The sequence below is a fragment of the Acanthaster planci genome, linkage group LG19 (genome assembly GCF_054643075.1).
Source record: "Acanthaster planci isolate LZ-2023a linkage group LG19, COTS_SCS, whole genome shotgun sequence".
In the NCBI taxonomy this organism is placed as follows: domain Eukaryota; kingdom Metazoa; phylum Echinodermata; class Asteroidea; order Valvatida; family Acanthasteridae; genus Acanthaster; species Acanthaster planci.
The window spans coordinates 7,631,115-7,659,076 of record NC_141795.1 but is presented as its reverse complement, the minus strand read 5'-3'; the positions used below and the strand labels follow the sequence as shown (position 1 = coordinate 7,659,076).

The window sequence follows — 27,962 nt, the reverse complement described above, 5'->3', positions numbered from 1 at the left end:
TCCATATAGAATAACCTCCATTAAGACACTTAATCTTTGGTTGGCCGGGGATGCCCCCCCGGATCCGCCCCTCCCACCACCACAACCAAAAGGAACTGAACAACTAGCCACAAAGCCCACGTGCAAAACTAACGACACCGCTCGTACATGTACTCGCATTACAAGGCGAAGCTCTTTCTCACTTTATTAGTTTAATTCGCATGGTTGCCTAGTATACATGTAGCTCGGCTTTACATTACGACTTGACATATTCTTACATAGGCTACTGTATGTATATAGCACATTATTGGTAGGATATGATTAATAGTATGGTGCCACGTGCATATTATACATGTACAGTGTACACGTAGGGTACATGTACATTATTATCAATAACTACATTGTATATGCAAAGAACTTGAACAACCGTTGCCGGCCATCACTCATCAAGTTCATAAATTCGGGCCGGGAGAGATTTATGTCTTGTTTCTGGTATTGATATTCGGCCGCAGTTCCCCAGCTCGTGAGCAATTCAATCAAACTGTCACACGACGGAGACGATTAATTGGGCCTGGATTTTATGACTGTGAGGTTCTGACATGATAGTATTCTACCTATTTTGCTCCTTTGGTTCTAGTAACCCTCAGAAATAATGAATTTATGCATGTATGCATGTAGCAAGGCCTGGTTTCCTGCACTTGACTTAATGCAGTGACGGTGACACCGACGAAAATCATGGAATTACGCAGCAGATCTACGCAACAGATTTACTCTACACTTGTGATCATGATTTGAGTAACCAACGTAAAATAAAGTTATTTGACTTATATGCACCATCAATGGCTTTTTGGAAGACCTAATTTCACTCAAAATGCCACAACATGCTCGACTTTCACTTGTTGTTACGGTACTGCCATGATTTTTGCCCTTCAGAAATTACCTACAAGTTCCTATTCTACGTGAGAAAAATAGTTTCAAAGCCATTTCTGAAAAAAAAAAAACAATTACATCTTTACTCCACAATGTGAACATCCATGCGAAAAAATAGTTATACATGTACTTCTTTCGTGAATTCGACTTACAAACGTGTAAAAAACTTCCCATAAGTGCAAAGTTAGTGACGCAACAAAATATATAGAGTAAACACCGCAATCCTTCAATAGTATGCACATGGCAAGACATTATACTCAAATATCATGTTAAAAACGACCGTTTGGAACTATCCAAAACAGCATAATATAACTCCAAAAGTCTTCGCATGATTCGTTTTGCATAACAATTTATAATCATGAATAATTATTTTCAATCATGGTGTCGGCTATATAATTATAAACAGCAAATATACCCTGCATATAACAGACGGCAGTTGAACTACTTTAAACCCAATCCGAAGAAAAGAAGAAGCACAACAACACCCCTCCAAACACGCCACAGAACACAAATAGTACATCCCAAACGTTAAGATAAAAATCACTGTTTCAAGACACACTATTCTGGAAGCAGGGGTGGCTCTCATCATCCCCAATCTCACGGTTGAGTTGACTAGTTTTCGTAAGAATACAAACACATACCCACTGATGTGTCTCGCATAAAACGCTACATCGTACTTAGATACAGAAAAATATTAACATTCTTTTATCAAATGCTCATTCTAAATGTACATACGGTAAACTTGTCAATGAAATTTACTCTAATAACTCGGATAAACAACATGACACAAACTACATCTCTACTACGAGAATCTGTATCAATTACAAACTATAACTTGATCAAGTCATGAAGAAATTTGGTGTCTACATTTTGATATTGGCAAACAATTGGCATCCGCTGGCAATTACAAGATGTTTAAAAACACATCGCAATGCAAACACTGAAATATCTCGCCTTTTAACCTCAAATCGAGAGAAACAAAATACAGGCCGACTGGCCGAAATCCCATCAATGAAATCAATGAACATGCAGGCCTACTTCATAAATCATTAAAGCCTACTGCATGCACGGTACAAAATTAAAAATAAAATCTTTCCCGAGATTTTCGGAATTCAAGAAAAAGTCAACCACTGAAATATGGCTGTCCCACATTTACCAGTTTTAACTCGGAAAAAAGTCCCTTATGTAAAGAATTGAGTGTCTTTTTAACTTCTCCATAAGAACCAGTTTTCCATGCTGAAGCTGGCCACAGGTTTCATTATTATGATCGCGTCCATGAAATATTAAGTCTAAAATCTTCACAACATTAGACGCAAACTTGATTCGCCCAAACCAAGGAGTCTTTAAAGCAAGTGTCATGATACGAGAATAACAAAACTGGCCGAGAAATGCACTTTTTGCTGCCAATGAGTGTTCCTTTTTGAACGGATGTGGTGGATATTCGGCAAAACTCCTTATAAATAATAGGGAAAAAAATCAGTACCCCGGAAATATCGTTTTGGGCTGGTCGTGAAACTGTAAAACAGTTTTATGGGTGTATTGCTAAGGTACATGCATTTTTCATTGACCCTCCCAACTTACCAAAGCCATTCAAGCTCAACTACACACACATGTGCACGTACGACAAATATACATGAAATATATCAAACAAACCACCATTTTAAGTGAGAACAACAACATCGAAGGTGTCATGACAATAATTTTATAATGAAAACACTTCATTGTCATTGAAAAAGCCACTAGCACTAACTATTTATACATATATCCCTTTGTCTTGTTTCCAGGAAAAAAATATCCATAAATCTTGACTTTTTTTTTCTTTTTTAGTAATATCAGAACAGAGAGCTAAAATACACACATTATTGTATCCTACAGAAATAAGAAGAAAAAATTGTAACACTCATATAATATACACACATAACCCAACTTATTAAATATTAGTGGAAAATTCTGACTGTATATAGATAAGAAACCAACTCTCCTAACTTGCCCCTAAATAAACGGAGCTTGAATTAAGTTCCACTGAAAAAAAATCTCCATCGATAAAAACTCCTTCAAAAATCAAGTACCAGTACGGCTTACAGAGGAAAGCATTAGGAAAGAAATGTTGGTGCGACTTGCACTACAAAATACATGTACCTTCTTTTGGAACAATATATGCATACAATTTGAAAAATATTAAAGCCAATGTCGAATCTAAAAACAAAAAAGTTTTTCTAATTTTAAGCTTGTTGATACTGATTAGACTTAAAAATAAACGGCGAATACATAGGCATGAATGTTACGTGACAATGAACCACAAGGGTTTTTACTCAATTTATACAACATTGGTGACAGAAACGCTCTAAAACTAGCCAAATGAATCAATGCTAAATTCACTACATTTGTATATGTTTGTTTTTCCACTGACTGTGAGGCAAATGTTCCACAAATGATACATTCCACACCGATTTCACATTTGTGATCGATTTCATTTCCAAATAAAAGCCAGTGAATGATATAACGTGATGAATTGACAGAAAGTTTCCCTATCACTGGGAAAAACTTGATACCAGCCCTGGTGAAGAAGGCGACAGTTGTCGGAGCTGAAAACCACACAAACTTGATTTAAAGAACTCTGACAGAGAATGATTCAAAACATGATCAACATGTTTGGACATTATCTATACCGGTTTGTGGCCGTGTCTTGGGCAAGCAGGGCCCTGGCCCAACTTAGTAGAGCTACCCACATGTATAACAATTTTGGTGCGATGTGCAAAGCAAAACCTTAGCTGGGTACCTGCCAAGGGCAGCAGACATCACAGAGCACATTGGCTGGTAACCTGTTGGGCTGAGAAATAATGTTCAACAGACAGTGAAGATGCAATTTACTCCAATAAACACTCCCGTCAGGTCGATGTGGTCTTCAAATCCGACTCTTCAAAGATCTCTGTACTTCTTGACTAAAAACCTCATAAAAAGCCCTTATTTTGATTTCATCAATGTTCCTCTTGCATCATAAACAATTCATAAAAAATTCTGAATAACACAAATCTCACAAAAATAGTGCTGATTAGAACTGTTTACAAACACAAGTCAACCTAACTCTACTACAATCACACTGACTTCTACCTGTACAAAGCCGCCTAGCACAAAAGCTTTTAAAATCAAATTTTTGAATTTTTGTTAGTTAAAAATCATCAAACCTCATAAGACTGACTGTCCATTCTTTAAAACGCACACCGGTTTTTACTGACTGATTTTCTTCATTGAGGGGTTGGTGATGATTTGTGAAATGCATGTTGAGCGTGTAGCATTGGTCAAAAACAAACCATGGGCACTATATACACCTATATATACACAAGGCAAGAAGCAAGGCGCTACACCAACACAAGAAAAGTTTCTCACAACTTTCATATTTTTTGTTGTAAAACAAAAAATATTTCGTTAACAACCTACATAACTCAAATCAACTGCATTTTGAGGTTCTGTTTAAGTTGAGAGTTTTGTGAGAAACGGATCAGGCCAAAACTCGAGCCCAGTTTGGGCGCACAGGATATATGCCCATGAAAGCCCAAACTCTTCATTTGTTCAGTTTCAGAAGACGGTCTTTGCATCAGATGATGCCAGTTTTGGAAGAGAGCAGCAACGAAGTAGAAATGCACAATAACAGCCAGGAAGTTTCCATTATGAATAAACAATGATAAAGTCTTGAGAAAAAATCAGTTATTTGTGAATCAGAATCAGTTCTGGCATTAAGAATCTTTTCAAGTGAGCCTTCAAAAACCCAAGAAATTCATTGGATGATACAGCATGCCACAAGATCTACTTCCAAAAAAGGCATTCTGCTCTTGCTAGGCTACAAGAAGTTAAAGAAGGCTTGAAAATGCTTCCAATTGACCATGACGGGTTTTTGACGTCACTGAAACACAAATTGACTACCGGCCGGGAAATTCCAATTGCTTTTGTTTGTCAGCAATATAGAAGGGCTCTTCATACAATTGAAACTAGCAAACCCCTTCAGTTAGTTACAGAGCATACACATCCCTTTTGGATGATGTGGATTCCCAAATCCTGAGAAACAACCACTGCACCCCCCACAAGATTCATGCAGCTGCTACAAAGTGCATCAAAATCTTAGCTGAAGACTTTTTTTTTTGCTTAACAAAAATGTTTCCATGCTGAGCATAACAACTCTCAAACCCTTGCTAGGCAAACCACTCACAGGGTCAAGGCAGAAGAAAGTGGGACATCAATTATCAACCGTGAACCCAGAAAAAAAAATACATCAGATTCCAAATCAGAATTACACATAAACACATTTATCAAATACAAGTCTTCCACCTTGTACCAAAACACAGTCAATGCTTGTTGCAAACAGTTTGCTGGGATCAGCCTTGTGATAACAACAAGAACCTAGTTATTGCCAGAATTGAAATACAGACTAATGGCATAATTCCCCTAAAGTAGATTTGACATGCACAAATTTCCCTTTAGTAGCAGTAGGTTACGGTATGGGTGCTGTTCATATTAAGAGCTGGCTGTACAATGTGTGCCGTGATTACAAGAGGTTTCGCAGTGATGTTTCAACTGGAAATGGTCTCTCTGTGGGCCTGTGAGTGAAACAGAAGAGACGTCAAATCCTTTGGGGGGGGGGAGGGGGGGACCGGGGAAGAGGTGGTAGGCGACCTACTGGACGCGACGGCAGTAGTAGCCCAGCGCCTTGCACTTCTCGCAGAGGTGTTGCGGATGCTCCTTGCTTTGGTCAGAGACGTCCAGACCGTCTGGCTTCTCTAGAGGGCGCTGTTGTCACAAGAAAAGCGAACCCATTACCTTTCCACTGATTGTATTTTGTTTCGACTTATATCTACCAGTGCCAACAAGTGCAGACACACTACTGGTATATGATGTTGAAAGCGCATATTTGTTGAATGGAGAGCTTTCGCTGAAATCCTCTCTCCAGTTTTCAAACAGTATCAACTCCTACTTATCCCCCTGTCAAGGACAGTTAAAAATGATCCACCTCCCAGGATAACTGCTTCAAAGCACACAATACTTACATGTATGCTCCCGCAATGATAATTAGAGGAAAATTTCATGACAGAGCCGAGTTGTGTTTGTGTGGCACTGAGCATGAGCATAAAAAGGTGCATAATTAAATGCAGCAACACATATGCTGGAAGACAATTATGAAACTGATATCAATGTAAATGATAGCACTCTTGGGGTCGCTTTGAATAAATTATTATATCATTTAGAGATGGATGTAAAATGGTACCATATGGTAACAGAGTGGATCCCCACATGTATCTGGTTACTCCACACTGGACCCATGAAAGATGTGGCCTGAGGGATGCGCCTTATCCCTGATGAAGACATTAAGGGCAGTATTAAGCTTGAGCTACAATTTGACTGGGCCCAGACACAAATGCGGAGCGGTGCTTCCACATACATGTACATCGCCAAAGCAGCATATGCTTCGCCTTGACAAAAATACAGTCATAAACACTGCCATCAGTGAATACAAAAAGAGATTATCATCCATGATTGGAAATGGTCACGCTCATTGTCAGTTCATTGTCATTTTAAACAGAATGGATCAGGCAATATTTGGAGGGTATATCATTTCCTTTTTCCTCCAAAGCATGTAAAATTGCCTTGATTTAAGCCTCAGATGACATGAGGAAATAAAAAAATGTTTGTTCCCGCCCCCTCCAAATTTTGCCCCCCTCCCCCAACATGGCTTTGGATTTGCCCACAAATCCCAGCCTGAAGGTGTGACGAATCCATCCTACATGTAGCTAGAAGAGATAGGAGTGTATAGATCCACCCATATACTCCCCCCCCCCCGATGAAAGGGTGAAATGGCCAAAATCAGATGACTATGCCTCACCTAGACTTTTAGAAGCGGTCTTTCCAACTCAAACGCACCTGCTTGTGTGGGTAGACGTTGATGTGGCACTTGATGCACTCCTGGCCCATGTTGGCCCAACTGTTGCCGCTCATCCACTTCCGCTTGCACTTGGGGCACTTGTACTCGCCAAAGCAGCGCTTCTTGCCTTGGTAGGGCGTCAGTCCCTCCCCCTTGGGGCGAGCCTGCAGCATGGGAGACAAAATAGATTAACCAATTAACTGGGGTTGAATGAATATTGCTCCAGTTTTTCATCACTCCATATCGTGTATGTGGTTTCCCCCAGATATCTGAACACCAAATTCCATGACTTTTTCAGGACTTCCCAGAACTAAAATATGAAATTTTCCATGATGTTGAAAGTTATTTTGCAGGGAAAAGTTGGTTGGTATTATTAACTGGAAGACTGCCGCAGCCACTTGACTGACAAGGTCATAGCCTGTAAAGATATCATTACTCCCTTGCCACATCAAAAAGCCGCCCATCGAAAATAACTCTTGCATGATCTTGACTCCATGACTTTTCCAGGAGTTGGGGGATTTTTCAAGACCATGGGGACCCTGTGTGAATTAAACCACACCCTCATGAACCCCAATTATATGATTGGTGGGTCGCAGCTCAGTAATAGTGAAAACTCAAACTCTAATCATGCTTTTATGCCAAGTTGAGAGAGTGGAAGCACAACTTGTGCACACAGAGGATTTATTCAAGTATTTCACATTCGTGGAATGGAAAGAAGATTTCATTCAGTAAGCCACTGAATGTCCAATTCTATTTGGCTTTATTTTGTGGAATAGAACACTTAATCTTTCACCTAAGGAATAAGTCTTACCACTACACTCTATCGTTCATTACATGTACAGCCTACACTATTAGCACATAACCTGTAGGGGATGCTTTCTCAAGTAAAATTCCTTGCATAATGTAACTTGCACAGAATTAACATACTGTTAAGCCCTGTTTGCACTGGACTTTTTTGGGCAAACTTAACGAGACGATGGGTGCTTTGCCCATTTTAAGTCCAGTGCGGACGTCCCCGGAAGACTTCCTCTCGGTTACTTGTCCCGAGCCACGCGGGAATTTTTACCGGCCAACTTCTGGCCAGGAAGAATTCCTGAGACACTTTTCCCGAGACAGAAAGTCCAGTGCGGACAGTGCGAGTAGGTAAAAGCAGCTTAGGAAAGCGTACATCCGGTTTACTGGCAAAGTCAGGCGCACACGAGCCCCGCGCATGTTCATTGCAAGCGTCCGCGTGACGTACGTACACGTACACACCGCGAAGCTTAATTCTGGTTGCTGTGCAGTGATTTCGTGCTCTCGAATCTCTTGAATGATGGCAGATATTAGTACTGAAACAATTGGAAGTTTAATTGGGGCCACCAATGTATCATTGGAGGACCTGTCACAACTGGAAATTAGTAAAAGATGCTTGGGTCAAAGGGTGAACACGAAAGTTCATGCAAAGCAGTGCCCTCATGTGCCATTATAGTGACAGCTCGGTTACTTTTCCCATGCGTCTTGGTAAAAGTCCCCATGTTGAAAGTCCAAGTGCGGACGGTGGTAAAATTTGCCCATTTTTCATTTCCCCATCGGCTCGGTAAAATCCTCGGAAAATAAAGTCCAGGGCGGACAAAGCTCTGGAGTGGCATTTTCCAGATTATTTACAGAAAAAGTTTCTTTCTTAATATTAACTGAACCATATATCTTAACAACACTAGGAGCAAAAATGTTGTGACTTGCATAACTCCAGAGGTACCATTTACCAATTGGTATGCCTACACTATTGATAATCAACCAAATAGTTTTTCAAGTCAATATTTACAAATTTGTACATTTTCTAATATCAGGAATTTCCATTCTAAATATTACAACACCAATTTTGAATACGATGTAAAAAAAAAAGAAAGTACGCATAAAAGAACTGTTAGAATTCAGTGCGCCCTTTTACTGTAAGTGGACCCAAAGAACTGTCTTAACCTGCATGTTTACACTTGTGCTTTTTGAATCAAGTCACAAATTTTTGTCAAGGTTTCAAAACACCAGGCATATCTGACCCTGCAAAACCTCAGGGGGAGAACTTGGAACATGCACACACTGATCTGGAATTGCTAATCCGGCCATCTTGTACTTCCATCAATTACCTCAGAGACATGCGACTTTCTTACTCCAACGACAGTTGCCGGGCCTGACATTTGTGGGAACAGGTTTCTCAATCCCTCTACTGGGAATACAGAATCTTTTGAGCCAGCAAAAATTTCGGTCCTAACAGTAGACCCAAAACCTCATGCATTAATGCTTCACACACGTGATCAACACCTTTCAACATAAATGGGCTCCATAGGGCAAAAGGCTTTTAGCTAAATGCTCAGTGAGTGTTTTCTCAAACTATGCTGAGCAGTGATGGCAGTGTTTTACTGGATTTTAGCCAAATCCGTAAATATTCACAATGTCAACAACTACAACAGAATAATCAAACTTTATTTGATGAAAATGTCTAGAATGAAACACATATAAGGTATCTGTGCCATTCCATGAGTCTTGCAATTCAGTTTTGTGTCACCTGTGAAATGTTATACATCTCTGAAACACCCAATTTTCTGAGTTAACTAAAAACAATGTTTTCAACAGAGAAACTCGATGACTCAAGCAAAAGCAGCACCGTTGTACAGGGAAGGGATGAAACAAGAACTGAAACAGCATTTACTCAGAGTGGTCACCAAATATCATTTATCGAAACTGTCTTGTGGTTAGTTCTGTTGGCACCTTTAACAACATTTTCTTGGTAAACAACCCGCAGAATCTGTGGTACTATTAAATGCTACCATACCCGCGGGGGCACACACAGCGCGACCGAATCAAGGAGACCAGGCCATAACTAATCTTCCAAAAAAACTCTCTCTTTTCTCCCGAGTCATTGGCAAAGCCAAAGCCTGGCTTTTCTATCAACCAGGCCAACATCTGGTGAGCCCTGCCAGGCAGAGGCCCGTCAGCTGCCAGTTCAGAGAGCCGGTAACCACAGCAACAAACTCAACTACCAGCAGTGTGTCTCGGACCCCTGCTGGTTCCTGCTTTTCAGACGACTGTTTTGTGCCAACGTTTCACAAAAAAGTCACTCTGGGGTTTTTTTTCAAATCATGCGAAGCATTACAGAAAAAATGCAAAGTGTACAGCGAAAGTAAAACAGCAAATTCATTTCATATCTTTTTGTAAAAGAATTTATGAAGCACAAGATGTGGCTTTTTTGGCAACATATTCAAAAACCATCGCCCATCATTCATCAAGACAGGATATAATTGCATTTCCTCATGCAGGGATACCTGTGATAAAGCATGACCCGCCAAGACAAACATAAATTATTGGGAATGACAGCTACATGTTTAAGACTTGGCATGCTACTAAAATATTTAACTGTATTTATGTAACAACTAAATTTAGAACTCACACCTTTCTGTGTCATTGCAACAGATGCAACAGCAAATTCTTCATAATTTTGGGATATATGTTACCAATCTATATCTCTTGGTTGTATGTTTATGAAAGAACTTTCGGCAGCTGTCTGTGCAAACTGAGTAAAACATTCACGTTTTAAATATTTAAAAACGAAAAATCCAAAAAATTTAACTCGTGTAGCACAGCAGTGAACAGTTGGCAGAGTTCAGGAAGTATTGGCCTCGAGCTGGACCAAGAGAAGGTGCTATTTTCTTAGCAACAGAGGCTCTTTGGTACCAAACCGCACTTCGTTGGTTCACGAATGACTATGAAATGCATATGTCTGGGATGCATCGCTACCAAAAAATGAGAAACTCTAGACCAAGGAGGGGGGTGCTTCTGCTCTCAAGGCGGATAGTTTTCAGTTAATATTGAGTGGTACATATTAATAAGTAATATTATACTTTTCAGATAGGCCAAAGAACTACAGTTTCTGGATAAAAGTTGCTAGTCCAAAATATCTCAGAAAGTCTGGAGTAACTAATATCTATTTATGCAACTCTGGTGATCTGCCTCCAAAACAGAAAGGACAAACAAAATTGGGCACACTTCTCAAGTTTAAGTTGAGTTTGTAAGTATTGATTGAAGACTTGTCTGTGTTTCATCAGAACACAAACAGCAGTTGAATGGAGCAGGAGTTATGATAGACCACATGGCCTTCATTTGATGACCTCTGATCTAGTGACTGGGATATCTCCACCAATCAGAGTGAACAGATCACTCTGGGGGAGGAGCCTATCAAGAGAATATCTTCCTGATTAGAAATGGTAGAGTCCAATTTCAGACATGCTAATTGATGAGATAGGCTTCAGTGGTTACCTGCCCTATCAGATTTCCTTTGGTAAAAAAACAAAGTACCAGTAGCAGAATCTTTTGGCCTGAGATACATCTGTATAACATAGAGGCTAATGGGTTATAAATGAAGTCCTAACACGGGGTCAATTTTTTTTTAATTTGGAATCTGAGCAGGAAATTAGGACCTGCTTAAAAAACTTCAAGCTTTAATGCCATCTTTTTCAGTCAGTCAAATTGATGCCTGAAAATTACAAGTTCAGTTTCAGTGCAAAATTGGACTGGATTTGTGCACTCTGCGGTCCACGAGTACATTGCGGGCTGTCATGCATCTTGGACACCTATTTTCTTGCTCTACATACACTAGTGATACATGAGAAGAAGAATATCTATGAATGGGGCTTTATTGTAAGTCCGAAGCCTCCTGAGTCTGGAATTTCAAAATTACCCTATGAAGCATGGCAATAACGAGGCAGCAGGCTCATGTATTCTGGATCACACGGCAGCTCTGACGCCTCGTAAGTCTGACGTTGGACTAACGAGGCGTCAGAAGCATCAGACTCTGGACAAAAATAACATTTCATTGTCGGACTAAAGTACAAGGCATTGGACTTGCAAACAGAAACAACAGTTAATTCAATCATCTGACCTACATGTAACAGGTCTTAGGGTCAGACCTATGGTGCATGATAGGACTCACAGACGGACCAGACCTCCCCTAAAAGACAAGGACTGCCAAACACATGAATACATATCAGCAATTCCACAAGGCCATAACACATACGCAGGGGACCAAATAGACACACAAGGCAAACTGTAATGCACAGAAAACACTTTCACAGTGAAAGCAGGATACGGGCTAAAATGTCACTGAATACACATTGTATTTGACTGGTCTCAATCTGGGCAAGTTGTTAATCAATGCACTGATTGATTCGGTTTTGCCTAAAGTTCTCCTCGCCATACAGCTTAGTCCTGCAAATTGTTGAGTATGGGTGATGGGTTTTGAATGTTTACATGTCAGTTCATCGGTGCTAATTTCACACCAGACAACGGTGATTCAAAACATATGCAAGAGCAGATTGGTCTATCCCTACTTGGAACTAGTAGAGGAACAATGGATCTCATTCAGTAAGTGTTTTCCTCCTAGAAGGGCCAAGCTTCGCCACCATGCCTGTCCCTCCTGTCCCTAGGGAGTTGTCCCAGACCGTCTACAACCAGATTCTCACCTTCACCAATTCTTGGCTCTATGCCCCATCCAGAAACTGATAAATCCCATCAGCATTAACTAACCCCAACCCCAAATGACAGTTGATGATTGCTGCCAGATCTCTAAGGAAATGTCAACTCCTCAACTCCTTGCCTCTGCTCCAAGAAATGCAACAATGGTTTCATTGTTGCTCCTTGGGTAATGGGTGGGTTCACCATGAAAGTTGTTATCAATTACTGCAAATAGAGCAGGGATACCACCCACAGCCAAACAAAGTAGACCAAAATTTGGAGTTTGGCTGAAACACAGCTTTAATTTGATGAAGATGACACCCCATGGACAAGCCAGTCTTTATCTCCATCCTGGCAAGTTCAACAATCACACCTTTTTAGAGACATTTGAAAGACTTTGAAGTTGATTTTTTTAAAGTTACATTTATGCGTTATCATCTCTGACACACCAGAGAGGCCCTCACGTACCTACAATATGCAAAACGTCATGAACACTTTGTCCTTAATGACATGAATGCATTACACAACCCTAGAAATTTTTGGCAATAATTTCTCCCATTTGTATCCTCTTTAGTATTTCCCTGCTACCAACTGGGGAGCAGGACCACCTCTCCATCCTGGTCTGTTTACCAACCTCCAAACAGGATGTTATGATGGCCTTACAGGAAATGATGATCAACCCCATATCAAATTACCACCACCCTATTCAAGTTTTCCCCTCTTTCAACACTTTCAACCCATAATTACCAGGTCTCATCCTCTCCTTTGAGAAATCCTAGGGGCTAGGAACTCCTCTTGACAGTTGTTTATAGCTAATTAGTTGTAGGGTCTCCACCAGTGGTTAGCTGTTTTTCACAGTCAATTACAGCTTGTTATCTGGAGATCCTTTCATTAAGAGATTTGGTGACTGTCAACTTCAGTTTGGGATGTACAGTGGCCCAGGGTTACCCAGTTCAGTGAGTGACAGTTCCCAGGAAGACTAATTTGATGGGGGAGGGTGAACATGGATGCTAGGAAAAAGTTCCTACACTTGAAAGTGGAAAAAAAAATTAGTGCTGCCTGACTGGTACTTGTACACTGTACATAGCTCTGAGATTGCTCAAACTTGATGACTAACAAACAAGACATGCGGAACATGTCACAACTGTGATGGAGACAGATGATCTTTAAAAGCTTTTGCATTCTTACTTGTAGCTCTGAAAAACCTTGAATATCACTCTTATTCTATTAAGCGAAATACTGAGGCACGTTCATTTTACGGGCAAGCATTTGAAAAGAAGACAAATATGGAAGACAAAATGCGAAGATCATACTTGAGGGCCAGGAATAATCAAAGCTGCTTTGCCTGGACAAAACGCCACCTACTTTCAAACGTAAGGTGACATGAAGGTTCTTGTACCTGTTTATGCCAAATAAAGGATTCTCAACACAGGAAAGAGATTACATTTGCCACAGAGAAATAAAGCTGCCCTACATCTTGAGTGAGGGACCTGCTGTTTCTCAATAAGTAAGAGCCTTGACAAGATGGCCTCTTGAACTCAAACCTTTTAAGGGAAGCTGGCTTGGAATTGGGCCAATCTTGCCAAGAGATTTTTCATCCAGTTTCCCCTCCTATCGAAACCAGTTTTTAATGTTTACAGGCCCGGCATTAAGTCTGTCAGTTTGGCTGCAGCTGTTTATTATCATCTGGATGGGGGGAAGGACAATTTCCCAGGAAAACGTTTTCACGTGGGAAAGTAGACTTTCGGAAACTCCCCCACTGTTAAGTTTTTATCAAGTGAGATTCCTTCAAACATTGATCAAAAGTAACTGAATAAGTCTCACTTGCCACTGACTGTTCAACGTTATATGAGGATCAAAAACTGAGGATATTCTAATTAATCACACAAACAACAAATTCAATTCATGACAAAATAGCTTCTTACTGACAGTTGCAAGTATCTCAAATCACACGTGTACATACATGTACATGAAGGAATAGAGGTCAGGGGCCTTGACTTATGGATTCTCAAACTTTGTAATTCCTTGAGCGGTATATTTTTCATGCTCAGTGGCAAAAGTTCTCTTACATGTAATACTGGAATGTCTATGTCTAGCCAGAGGGGCCACTCCTTCCTCCATGGTCTAGCTTTCTACCCTCTGAGCTTGATTCAAAATGCTACAACTACTGTCATGCTTTACCAATCACTTAAACAACAACTTTAAAATCCCCAGCCAATTGTTTCTATAAACAGGTTATCACCTTCAGTGCACACATTTAGATTAGGGTAGGGTCTGCCTTGTCATAATAAGTTCCCACCAGAAGGTTAGCACCTAATTAGATAGGCAGGAAGTGGGCAAGATCATCAGTTAACAGTTGAAGCTCTGCCAGCTGTGGGGGGGGGGCAGAAAGCAGGAGCTGGGGTGAGATGCTAATTACATCAATGACTTAAAGTGCATTCCTAATTGCTCAGGGGCTCCACTTCTGGAAGTCAATTCCCGTCATTGGAGGCTGCTTTTCAAGATGACATTTTGAGGAGGGACAGGTATTTTTAGCCTTTGACTTTTGACCCAGGATTTAAAGTAGATTGCTTTTTGACTGTGGCAAATTTTTTCAAGTACAAGGAACCTTGAGGTATCACTCTTTGCAGCATTCATGTTCATTTAAAGTTTACCGTTTACCCGTTCTCTCTTTGAAGTTCGTTTTATTAACTATGCATCAACTTCAAAGTTATCTGTCAGACAGCACAGCAAGGCTCACCAGTACTTTCTGAATAGACTAAAACCATACTGACTTAAATGCTTCAATGAGAAGATTTTGAAATGATCTTCATATCTCATCATGACCTCAAAGTGACTTTCAGAGTCACAATAGGTTATATTATTTCTTGAGGACTACAAACCTCAATTGATTCAGGATATCAAAACGAAAGGATGGTGTCCCATGAGTGTCCCAACACTTTTTCTATTCTAAACTCCTTCTGCAGGGGGGATACTTCCGATGGGCAAGAAACTTAACTCTTGAACACCAAAATGAAAAATCATCGGAAGCATTGTCAAGCAAATATGTATAGGGTCGATGTGTTTAAGCCAGTTGTCTGCATGCACACAGGCACGCTCAGGTAACGTGACTCAGTCTACATACAGGGATCTCGGGCCGAGAGGAAGTCAGACTCAGCCTCAAAACGGAAAGTGAATGCATCCGGCGCAGAGAGTCAAACAGGGGGAACTCCTTCCCAGGAAGTCACATTGATAATACATGATACGTGATAAGATCGGGCCCCTTTGGAAAGATGGCGATCGACATAGCTATTTTCAATCAGGTGACTCCTGAACACCGGCTACAGTGGGAATTCCCCGTCCCCTACGACTGCCCAGACACTGGGCTTGTGACTGCCCAGACACTGGGCTTGTGAGACAGACAACAGGCAGTGGATCAGCCATTGTTTTGAAAATGTGCAGGCCATCAACAGTTCACCATTTTCAATTATTATACTTCACTGTTTAGAGGAGAAAAAGGGGTCAACTTCAATAACAACAAATCAGAACTTAAATGTACAGTAGGGCCGACTCAAATCGAATAATTAACTATTCGAATATTCAAACTCATTGAATATTCGTTCGTACCTGCTGGCAGATTGTTAATGAACAAACCATACACATAATCAGCCGAAATAATGCACACAATTGTACATAACACTCACTATAACAGCTTCTCACTTTCATTTGAAGTTGAAATTCTGCTATAAAGGTTTCAACATATTTCAACGAAGTTTGCATCAATTCACCATTATTACAAAGACTACTATCTTGGCACATTAATATGTTCTTGTTGAAAGGCTGTTTCCATATTTTAGGATGGATTCTACACCGGACTGTTGGGTTAACAGCCGCCTTAGTTTCTGGAATCTACTTGAAACTAGCTTCCACAGCGAGATTTTTCTCATTTAAAACAGGAAATTCTCCCTTCTTTTTCCTGAATTTAGCACTCAAATATTCAAATTTCGAAAAATAATGACCAAATATTTGATAATCAGTTGAATATTCAAATATTCGGCACAGCCCTAATGTGCATGTGGTAATTTATATGGAAAGGACAAAATTAACATTCTGTGGGCTTAAAAGATTGCAAATTCAGATATGACAAATGGTTCGTGGAAAAACAAAATTCATCAATGCCATGTCCTGAGAAGTGGGATTAACTTGCAAGTTATTTCCAATCTATGTCTCTTCCTCATAGAACACCTGGGTAATTTTTTAGGACAATCTCTATGTATGACTTGTCTAAGGTACGCTGTACGCTTAGACGACCTATTTTTCCACTTCCAACTAGCATGCAGTTCCTGGCTCTGCCATTAATGGGCGTTCAGAACTTTTCGCACACCTCTTCTTCCAAATTTCTTGAGAAAACCATGCATTTATTTCCTGTCATTTTCCAAAAGTGTACACTTTTCTCGGAGCCTTCTCCCCCTCCCCAAGGGCTAAGATAAGGAGATAACGACAGCTTTTTTTGTCATTTCCGAGGTTTCAAAATACAGTCTTTTATCACCTCCCCCAGCATGCATTTGTATGTATTGGAAACTGACCAATAACATGGATGGTCCCTTTAATCTAATCTTATCAAATCTGGCATGATTTCAAAGACAGCATGCGTAAGGTGCAGGCAAAGAAAGGATTCCAAAGAAGATTCTCGATACACTTGTTTTCAAACCTTAATTAATTAAAATGGGAAAGCAGAAAAGAAACTCCAGATACAAGCTCTACAGTTGGGGAGCCACTGGATAATAATCCAATATTTTTTCTCAAGTCTCAAAATGCTTCAGTGAGAAATGGTCCCAATTGGCCAGTGCATACCTGAGGGCAGTCTTTGATGTAGTGGCCCTTGTTGAAGCAAAGGTGGCAGAGATAAGTGGGGGGCGGTCTCCGCCCCATTTTGCGGTCAATCGGCGACAGTGAGAGATCACTGAACTGGTCAGCAATGTCGCCAATGCTGCCATAGGGCGACGTCATCATCTTGCTCTGTGGAAACATCAATCAAAAGTTGCAATACTTATCAATGAAATTTGGTTACCTTGCTATAAGTTGACAAAATTGACACTTTCAAGTTTACATGTACAAATCTATGCCGTTTCTGAAGCTGTTTTGAAAGACTTGCAAAACTTAATAAATTAACATACATGTGGTTAAACCATGGGGACCTTAGTCCATGGTTCCATACAAAGTGCTATAAGTTTTTCATGAGTTATTTCTTATCTTCTTCCAAAAACTTAATGTTTCCAATGTTCCCAGATGCTAAATACCTCAAGTTTAATCAAGTATGAAGTAGGTGGCCACAGACCTGATTAAGCCTGCTTGTTGTCCAATAACCAAACTTGCAAGATTTACAGGGAGATTGTTTACTTCAACCATGCCAACCAATCAAGTTGTTTACAAACCCCCTTCCACTGATATCTGGACAAAGTCTGGGCCCCTTGATTGGCCATTGCTTCATGGGGCTTTTTTCATCAGTTGGGTCAGGAATGTCCTTGGAAATCCAGCCATCCATTCAATCACTCTCCAATTTCAGTCCTGACTTGAGACAGGGAATTACACCAGGTGGTTTGGTTTTCCCCAAGTATCAAACCAGCTGACAGTCATTTCTCATTTTCCTACTGCTCCTAGATTACTAAGTATACCTTTCCTTTCCTCTCTCAACTTCCTCCTTGGCCATCAAAGTTAGCTTTCATACCTATATTTCACAATTTTCATGTTGTCCTCAACTAAACTTTTCTTAGTTACGAAAGAATGTTGACTGCGCTGAGTCAGTAAGTTTCAATTTCATTCCGAAAAAATTCTTTCTCCCCCCACAAATTCCAAAACATTTGCTGAAACTATAATCTGGGCTTCCAACTCATCTCTTTTTTATTAACCCAAGAGTGTATTTGGTTGGTTCTTAACAATAACCCCATTTTACATGTGCATGTAGAAGGTTAAAGGGATAACGTGATAGAAATGTTTTACTGAAATCCTTGAAATTCCACAGTTAGGTTTCAAATAACTTGTTTTCAATTTTTGTTTTGCTATTTTCATAGTTTTGGGGGACTTTTTGTATCTTTACGCAGATGTGGCAAATGGGCACAATCAGCCAGTAAGCAATGTTAGCTCAGGTACATTGTATATTTTCAAAGAGCAAATTTGGGGTTCAAAATTTGAACGTTAAATCGTGAACTGACCAGTGCCTCCCTGGATTTTTTTAAGTCTGGAAAAGCTGGGTCAATTTTTAATGGTTGAAGTGCACTTAAAAATTTTAAAAGGTTTCACACAACAAAGAAGAGTTTTTTTACATTTGTAACCTGCACAAATAGTGATTCTGAAAAAAATGTCATGCACTGTTTCTCTAAGTTCTGCTGCATTTCCGATGTTCTGCCGCTGTCTGCAAACCAGTGATATAGTACTGAAAAACAACACTTTCACTTTTAAAAGCCTTCACTTTTAAAACAGGGATTTTTCCCAACAGTTGGAGGAAAAGCTTATCAATGCCAGACTCATTTTATACAAAACACGTCCAATCCTCAACATCTCACATTAAGTTTCTGTATATTTACCATGGTTTGCAGTGAGCTTGGGATCTGGTTCTGTAAGAAATCATAAGGACAAACATTGATAACACCACTACAAATAGTCTGGCGGCATTTCCTTCCCCCTCCCTTTTATTTTGAAAACGAATAAGGAAAAACATTCTGCAGATTACTTGGTGGTTTAGACTCTAGACAAATGTCTCGCAGATAATGGTCTTTACTGTCCATGTTACATCTGGATTCCTGGGCAATAAAACTCAAGGTTTCGCTTTCGGACAGCTTGGGAAATCAACGAGCAGGTCAGCATTGCAAGCATCCACAGCATAAATCAAACCCATGCAGACATAAATATAATGAGGGCATTGGGCTCTGGGAAACTAAATTTGAGGTTCGTAACATACAAATTGGTTTGCCTTGGAATTACGACACCAAAATTATAAATGTTCTCATTGTTTATTTCATTTTTTTTAATATACATTTTTAGAATGGCATATTCAATGACACAGATATCTTCTAAAAGTCATTATTGAGTTAACATTGACAGATGTACATGTATGCAAATTTGTATGTGACAAAATTTAAGAAAATTAGGGTATCATCTGGTCATTTTTATCATGCTGAACTACACTCACTATTTTTTGCAACATTCTCATGTTTTGAATTTGTTTGATCTCATGTTTTTCCTCCGTTAACGGGCAGTCACATCTTACCTTGTTGTTTCGGAACGCAAAGCTGGCCACCTCCTCAAGTCTCTGAGAGTGTCTCGCCGAGTTGTAAGGATGCTCTCCATTCTGCATCAACAGGAAGTCCGACAACTGGCTTGAGATGTCCGGGTTCTGCAAAAATGCCAGAGATAATAAAAACACTTTTGACAGAGGTTTGACTATAAAAATCAATCGAAAAATATAGCCTTAATGTTTAACTTAGATACGTCACTAGGAAGAGAATACATGTAGAAGACACTCTAAATTCTAATTTTAGATGAAAAGAGATTTGAAATTATGTAGATGTAGGTGACTCCAGTTCCAACTGAAAAACTGAGTTACAGTCTGGAATCAAACCTGGCAACAAACAACTGAGATAGAAGAGAGAAAATTGGTATCATTGGCGAATCAAAAGTTCACTGTTTGGAATCAGACCAGGTCCCCATGGAAAGTCAGTTCCTGCATTAGAACAAGTCCCAATTTCCAGTTTAGGGCTGAGTCAATTCAAATGATTCACTGTTCAAATATTTCAACCTTCAATTTGATCGAATATCCAAATATTCATTCGTGCCAACCGGCAATTTGTTGAAGAACAAAACCAGATACAAAACCAGTGGCAATAACCCACACAATTGTACATTATGTTCAATATAATAGCTTCTCACATCTAGGAGTTTCTCCCGCCATGAATGAGCAAGATTTAAGAGATGAAAAAGACTTCTTGCCCTGTTGAAAATTTCTTTTCCTTTAGATTGTTTAATGAATATTCACTTTTAAAATCGTAATATTTCTGATGCTTTTCATTTGAATCTGCTTGAGGTAAGCCTCCAAAGAGCAAGTTTTCTCATTTAAAACAAAAAAGATTTTTTCTTCCTTTTCATAATTTTGCATTCAATTATTAAAATTTGAAAAATAATATTCAAATATTCAACAATCGATCCAATATTTGGTTAATTGGATATTCCACACAGCCCTATTCCAGTTCGGGTTCAAGAGCTCAAATATGATTCCACATGAAGGTTGCTGTTGACCCAAGCCTGGACTGACAGAAAATGAATCTTATGAAAAAGTCAGTCTCATTTTGTTTGCTAACAGAACAGGTGCCTCTCAAGATAGGTACATCCAGAAAGACAATAACTTATAACACAAATGACAATTTGTAGTTACATGTTGGCCAGCAAGTAACTGCTGATCAGGTAAAACATCAAAAAATGTTAAAGGTTACAATTTAAAGAGTACTATCTTCAAACCGTTTTACAATCATTTTACATACAAAGTAATTGACTCAGGATGAAGTTTTACAATTTTTTTTTATAATTTTCTGTTAGGCATTTCACAAAGTCTTTGCAAAATTCCATCATAAAGTCTCTAGGCACAAAGCCGCATGATCAAACTATAGAGACTATGGATACAGGCCTACTTAACAATCATACTGTGGTTTGTAATTCTCGTTTTCCAGTGATGCGGCTTTGGCAGTGTCCAAAACACAATCTGAAAACTACACAGTTACTTGCACTCTCTTCCAAGAAACAAAAATTTACTATGAATGAAGATCTCTCTCCTCTAACCCTGCCCTTGTCCCATTAATTCTGCCCCTCACATGGTGCAGTCAAACTTGGCCTACATTTCCATGGCAACCATCCCTTAATGTATACAACTGATGACAGGGGTCCAAGGGGTCAACTTTTAATAAACCAATGAACAGTTCCTCTTACAGGGGGGCTTTTTTTCTGCTGAAGGGCTTGTAACTTGAAGTTCAAGTTGAGTTATCTTTTGGACATTGACAGGGTTGTCTCTGCTGAAATGTGGGAGATGCCAATATATATGCTATGTACATTAGCAACATTTGAAAGAACAACACACTGCGTCAATATTCATCAGGGAATCTTAGTGATTTTTGTAGCACTATTGACTAATATATCCACAAAAATTTAAAAAAGACCTTGTCTGAGGTCCACCGGTCACTTCTTGGAAAGTGCAATCGGAACGCCCACATGTATTCCTGACATTTAAAAATTGGAAGTGCGAGGTCTATTTTAAGGTCCACGATCCTGGAGACAAAATATGAGTCACAGGAATCACATTACATCATCAGTGATCAGAACATGGGCTGCTGTATGCAGCCACAAGAATAAAAGGGATACTAGGTCATACATGCATGGCGGCCATCTTGGTTTGCTTCATACACACACAGGCAATTAAGCTCATCACCAAATGAATCTGGAACAAATATTCAGCGTTTCCTAACAAACCATGGGAAAAATGTTCAGATGTAACACAGATAATTTACAGGGGCAAATGGGGAAATAAAAAGTGTTATTTCTTAACTAATACTCATAATAAATTTCAACTCAGTTGTGCAATGTGGCTCATCGGTGAAACTGAAATTTCAAATCCTATTCGGTTACATGCTGGCAATGAAACTCTGTTTTTAAATTTCAACATAGGAACATGTCTAACACTTTTTTTTTTACAGAGGTTGGTTAACTTAACATGTGCATGTTGCACAAAAGACTTGTAGCATTTTCAATGGGCTAAGTTGATGTAAGCAATTGGGGACCATTTAGTGAGTGGTTGAAAGCAGCGTTATCAAATGAAAAGCCGGTGTCTTTGAAAAGTGCTACGCTGAAAACTTGCTCGTTTATTAGTGCTATGCATGTCTGAAAAGATGGCCTAATCCTTCTAAATACTGTACTACTGTATAATACTCATTTTGTCCTCGGTTTTGTGCGTCGTGTTCTGCATTTCCCATATTCAGGTTCAGGTGGTTTATGCACTTGTAAATCAAATATGACTTGAAACCTGACAACAGTGTAGTTGCTTGTAGCAACATACCGTTTTTGTCCACGTTTACAGAAAAATGTACGGTAACGGAACAATCTGTCAGGCTCCGCTTTTTCTTTTACCTGAACGAATTTAGCTGTTTCCCTTGTAATATACCTGGATGAATATTAGGGTAGGGGCAGACGAGCATAAATGTACATGTACAACGTACATTTACATGTGCATGTACCAAGTCCAACAACAAACATAGTGGTTAAAAAACTACCCTATCCTGATCACATTTCTTCACTGGATGGTTGTTTTTTAATCCTCCAAATCATGCTTTCTTGAACAGCAAGCCACAAAAGATGTCTTAACGAAATGGGTATGATGGAAGTGTGCACTTCTCTACATGCAAATGTTCACATACATTCCATTCTACATGTACTTGGCCCTTTTGTCTTTGGTAAATTGGCTGTTCATGTTCATATGAAGTACACAGCTGCAGGCCGAATTTCCAAGTTTGATCCAATTTCAAAACGGATGTCTGGACTTCCATGCCATGCAAGGGGTCACGTTAGTGGGTAGAAAAACCCCAAGGAAATGGAACTCTGGGACCAGTCTCCAGGCACTATTTTGACGACAAACTTCAAGTGTTTCCACACCTACACATCGCCGATATCTATTATCCTCTTTGTTTGGGTTCAACGAAACCTCTACTCTATGGTCCAACACACATCATATCCTTTATGTACATACCACTACTGGTGGACAAGAAAAACACTGTTTTGTTCAACCCTGATCCCGGCTCCCTGAAATTTCTTTGGAATCTGAACAAAAATTCAAGTTTGGCTAAAAAAAAAACCAGAAAACTTATTTGTACAGGCTTTTTATGCAGCTGCACCTTAAGTTTTAGAATAACAACTTGCAATAAAACCTGATATAAAGAATTTGGGAAGGAACATATCAGTGGTGAACAACTTTTATTAGATAATCAATTCCATGTGTCAAGGTCAAAGAAAGGTCAGGAAACCATTTCAGCATTTAGACTGCATTCCAATCAACACCACCCAGACAACCGAGGTTGATTTCCCGTTAAGAAAATGCGACATGGTGATTCAAAGAAAGTTGTTTTTAAAATTCATTTCGCAAAAGGCAGGACTTTATATTCATTATCATTTCTTCAATCTGATCCTATGCGTTCCCTTCTTTAAATTCTTGAAGGATTTATGACTAAACCAATCAGCAAATAAACTAACCTTTAAACTTGACTGAAATGTTGAGTTTGAAAAAGACCAAATCTAGTGGAAATTGGAGAGAAATCTGCATATACAGTCAAGTTTTAAATTTAAGTGGAATCAGTCCTGTCCCTTGTTTCAGTCGTGAGCAAATATTTCCTCAGAGTGATTTTCAGTAAGACAACCATGCTGCTGTCTCAGAAAGAATACAGACGCAGAATCCATAATTGACACGAGTTAAGCTAAGGGCCATGTTTTCAACATGTAATAGCAAGAAAATGGGTGAAAAACTTAAGGAAGTTGGCTGACAGAGGAAACTGCCCACGCTTGACTCTGTGATAATACTATAGTCCAGTAATTCAGACATTCCTGGCATCAGACTTTTCAGGGCTGTCCCTGTCTGGTGTTATCCCTGAGTGTTGTCAAAGCCATGTGGCTCTAATCATCACAGCTCCCCTACCCCCCCACCCCAGACAACTGAGCTCTCTCTCCCGAAACAGTAGATCCACAGTCCCCCCTGTATGAAAACAACCAAGCAAATGGAAAACCCATTAACCAGGACGACCTTCTCCAGTTGACATTACCATGATGGGGTTAGTTACTTATAATACTGTGGCCTCTCTTTATGTATTTTCCAAATCCATGAAGGAGGAGAGTTTGGGGACTTTTTTGCTTGCCGAGCAGGCAACGCTCCTCCTGGCATTCTCAGGGAAAGATTTGCCAAATTCTTGGTCGGAATCCAAGAATGAGTAGAAGAGCCGTGCACCGGTTGCCTGACCAAAGTCATCAGCGAATGCTAACTGAACCCTCGCCATGCCACTGCCAGCTGATCTATGCCTGCATTTCCCTCAAAATACACCCTAGTCCACATGTCCCATTGAATCTTGAGGCCACACAGAATGCAATAATGATATCACAGACAGTGTAAAAACATCAGGCCTATTCTTAAACTGCATTCTCTGTTAACGTAGGATACCAACTGCAGAAAGTATGAAAATATTAGCCTTTTTACACAAGTGCATTTCCCAATTCATTTAAAAAGGGCACTGAGTTTTTCAGAATAGTTTTTCAATTCAACCGCTCGTGGTCAAGTTCAAGACTAATGTCCAGTGCGGTTGATGATGTTTTGAAGGAAATGCTAAAGCTGTCTTACTACTTACTACACTTTTACTTTACACATTACACAGAAAGCATACAGACTCAAGCTTTTATAGGAAGCATTTTCCCCCAGTTCCTAGATCAGCAGAGGGTTCCAACCATCTATCACTGTCAGTGCCCATCTCAAGAGTTTGGGAGTCATCGTTAATTTTCTGTCTGATTTAGCAGACTTCAGCACATTCCTTTGAACTGAGTCAGGTCAGGTTCACTGACCGGCAAAAGAGAGGTCTCTAACCCCCTCAAGTCAAAGGGTAAAATGCTGAGACATCTTGAAAGCAAATCGAAGCCAGAAAATACCTCTGAGTGCAAAAGAACTACTTACAACTTGCAAGGGTTTTACATTTACAGTCAACAGCTAAATCAAGCTGAATCGTCACTAAGTCAGCCTCTCCACAACCCAACACCAACAACTTTCGAGTATAATCTAGCCAATTACTTGTCAGTCAGTTTACCAAGGGTCAAAAGGCAGTTTACCCAACAGATTAACGGCAGTTTAGTAGCGGGGAATCAACAAAAGATGAAAAGAAATCGCCTCGTTGAACACGAGAAGCCGCTCACAAAAGGGGGAGGGCGTACTCAAAGGGACCAACAATGGGCAACGATTTGTTAAGTTGCAGGTTGATATCTGAGGTACTTTAATCAGTAGAGCGCGTGGGGCGGCTTTTGTTGGTCCTTTGATTGGACAAACAGCCCGTGAAATTGACACCTCCTAGTAGGACTGCGAAAAGTACCGCCAACTTAAGAAAAGTCTGGTGATCCTTAGAAACACGAACATAACAAACATGCATTTGTATTAAAACGGCTCTTGCGGCAGGCTTACTTCAGAAATGGTTTTTGTTTTCTAAATATATATTCGCGCAATTGATGAGACTTCCGGTAAACAAGTCTACGTCTTTAACACAGTCTCACTTATTCAACTCGTGGATGTTTAGAGCCCAAGATAAACGATGGATGTCATGTCTGCATAATCCACACGCAGCATCGTAAACAGGAAAACGAGTATTATGGTTTTTATTCTTCCTGACCTGTCTACGTCCCGCCGCAAGAAGGAAATCGGTGCCACGGTTTAATATGCACAAAACCCCTGAATAAATGCACAGTGTTAAAGCACGGATAAAAGGAATAGTGGTGAATTTGAGCCGTGGTCAAGCAGCCTAAAAGCCGATTTCAACTTTCGAAGAAGTGAGTTCGGATGAGCCGAGATTCGTTGCTCAACCTCTTCTGACACACGCCGAGCCGAGTCAATACCGCGGCCGCGTCCGGCTACTGTTGACAGGTTGGCACCCAGAAATACGTTGGTCATGTTAGTCGGTTCGAAAATAAAATATTCAAATTTGTCGTAATTTTGGTGGAATGTGTGTCTTTAAAAAGGTTTTAACTAGCACATCTGAATGATTCATATAGTTAAGAGGATCCTGTGCCATAAATATGGTTTACAGTGAGTGAACTTTGAGTCAGGAATTCCGCAGTGCGGAAGGAAGAGCCATCACGCAAAGGCACTGCCACGCGGCGTGTCTAGCGCGTCGAGCCAGTCACCCCAGCGGGAGCCAGCCGGCTGCAATGGCCGCTTATTCACGCTGCGACTCGCAAACACCATGAACACTGTGTGCTCTTCCAGGGAAAAACGTCTTAAGTACCAGCATTCTTTATCTCTCGCTCGAGAATGTTTGAGTCAGAATTATTAGGGTCAATATTTAAACAAACGCAGCACAATCGTACGTAGAAATCCTTCAGAAATCAATATCTGGAAATTAATTCGTAATGTGCGTTTCTTATCGGGAACACTGTGTTTCACCCCAATTCCCCAACACCTGACGGTTAAAAAAAACTCGCATGTTACGAAAACATGAACTTAAAAGTTAAAAGAAAGGTCCATCGTCAAAAGTACAAGCATAAACCAAAACAATTGTGAAAATTGTTAGAAAATTTCTTATCCATGTGAACGTCAAAATTCTGCAAACAAAGCAATTAATTGTAAACCTAAATCTGTTTAAACATGTTTAAAAGCTACGTGCAAACTTGGATCACATAAATTTTTGAGAAACACGGTCAAAAAATGAACGAAAATAAAACTGACCACAGTCATGGCATGGTGAAAGCACATGAAAAATACCATATGTTGTTCGCACAGAAAGCTCAATTTAAAATCAAATTATAAAAATTAAAAAACATGTTTGCGTGAAATGTTTTTTAAGGTAAACCAACAAACAAAAGAATTTCCTAACACCGTCGGCATGATCGGCATGATCGAATAAGAGTTACAGTCACCTAGTACAATTTCAAAGAGATGGATATGTGAATGGTACAAGGTTTTGTAATGGGTACAAACCTCTTGGATGTATTTCTCGGACCACGTCCCGGACAGGCCGAGTTGATCGGCCGCTGTGGAGTTGAGTCCGTTGGGGAGCCCGTGGTGCCCGCTCTTCGATCCAGTCGGCACGGTGTTCCCTTGCTGGTCCTGTTGCTGCTGCTGTTGTTGCTGCTGCTGTATTTGCGGCCAGTAGGCCATCCAGTTGTTGAAGAGCTGCTGCGTGGAACCGGGTGCGAACACTGCCGAATTGGCCATGTTGGTCGCGTTCATGTCCACTGTGCCCATGGAGGAAATCTCCGCCATGTTGCCAGTCAAGCCCGCCGCGTCCGTGTGCCTCATTCAACCTCGATCGCCAAACAGCACTTTACGCCAGACGGCTAAGCCTCTCGAACCCCCCAAGAAAAAAAAACTTCTCTACCCCCAAAAATTGCTGAACTAACTCTTCATCCAAACAGCTTGTATAGTACTCCGGGGGTGCAGACAGGCCCTGGTGTATTCCGTAACGACTACACAGACTCTCTCTCTCTCTCTCTCTCGGGTTTGGAAAATGATTATGACCCTCAGAAGTGACATGGACATCAAATTCCTAGCATGGGATGCCAATCAAGGCGACAGCCAATGAACGTCGCGCACAGCTCATCATCAGCTCTAGCCGACCCAGCTCCGCGGGATGGGGTCGGCTGGTTTGATAATCAAGATGACGAAAAAAAAAAACGTAAAGAGGCACCCCACCAACTTCTTCCTCCCTCATCTTTCTTGCGTTTTGTTTAACCCATGTGACGTAAACAAAGTCAGTTTAGTGGGTGCTTTATGTCCGGATCAGCCCTCTCCCGTAGTTCCAAGTTTCTGACGGCATACACCTTGCCAATAGGGCACAAAGTTTACCTTCCATAAATCTCGATAAACAAAAGTTTGGCAAGTTGCAGTTTGACCTTTGTTTCACTTTCCGCT

The 27,962-nt window shown here is 40.2% G+C and overlaps 1 protein-coding gene across 2 annotated transcripts; it reads right to left on the bottom strand.

Annotated features, from left to right (window-relative positions):
• Positions 1 to 153: 153 nt before the first annotated feature.
• Positions 154 to 27,677, bottom strand: zcchc24 (zinc finger CCHC-type containing 24). Of its 2 annotated transcripts, none has more exons than XM_022231753.2 (6): positions 27,030 to 27,677; positions 19,548 to 19,673; positions 18,865 to 18,894; positions 17,135 to 17,299; positions 6,820 to 6,984; positions 154 to 5,691 (listed from the first exon to the last, which is right to left on the bottom strand). In XM_022231753.2, exons 1-6 carry the CDS (start codon positions 27,348 to 27,350, stop codon positions 5,578 to 5,580), a joined length of 921 nt encoding a protein of 306 aa, XP_022087445.1. In that variant the 5' UTR covers positions 27,351 to 27,677; the 3' UTR covers positions 154 to 5,577. The 2 variants fall into 2 exon arrangements, with proteins under 2 accessions (XP_022087445.1, XP_022087446.1); XM_022231754.2 differs by having other exon boundaries at positions 6,782 to 6,984; positions 27,030 to 27,670.
• Positions 27,678 to 27,962: the final 285 nt, after the last annotated feature.

Excerpts from the sequence above, each read along its gene's own strand:
- zcchc24 (XM_022231753.2), bottom strand. The coding sequence starts at position 27,350 with ATGAGGCACACGGACGCGGCGGGCTTGACTGGCAACATGGCGGAGATT. Across the intron at positions 19,674-27,029 it reads CCGAGAAATACATCCAAGAG|AACCCGGACATCTCAAGCCA; the intron begins GTTTGTACCCAT and ends GCATTTTTGCAG. Across the intron at positions 6,985-17,134 it reads ACATCAAAGACTGCCCTCAG|GCTCGCCCCAAGGGGGAGGG; the intron begins GTATGCACTGGC and ends CCCATGCTGCAG.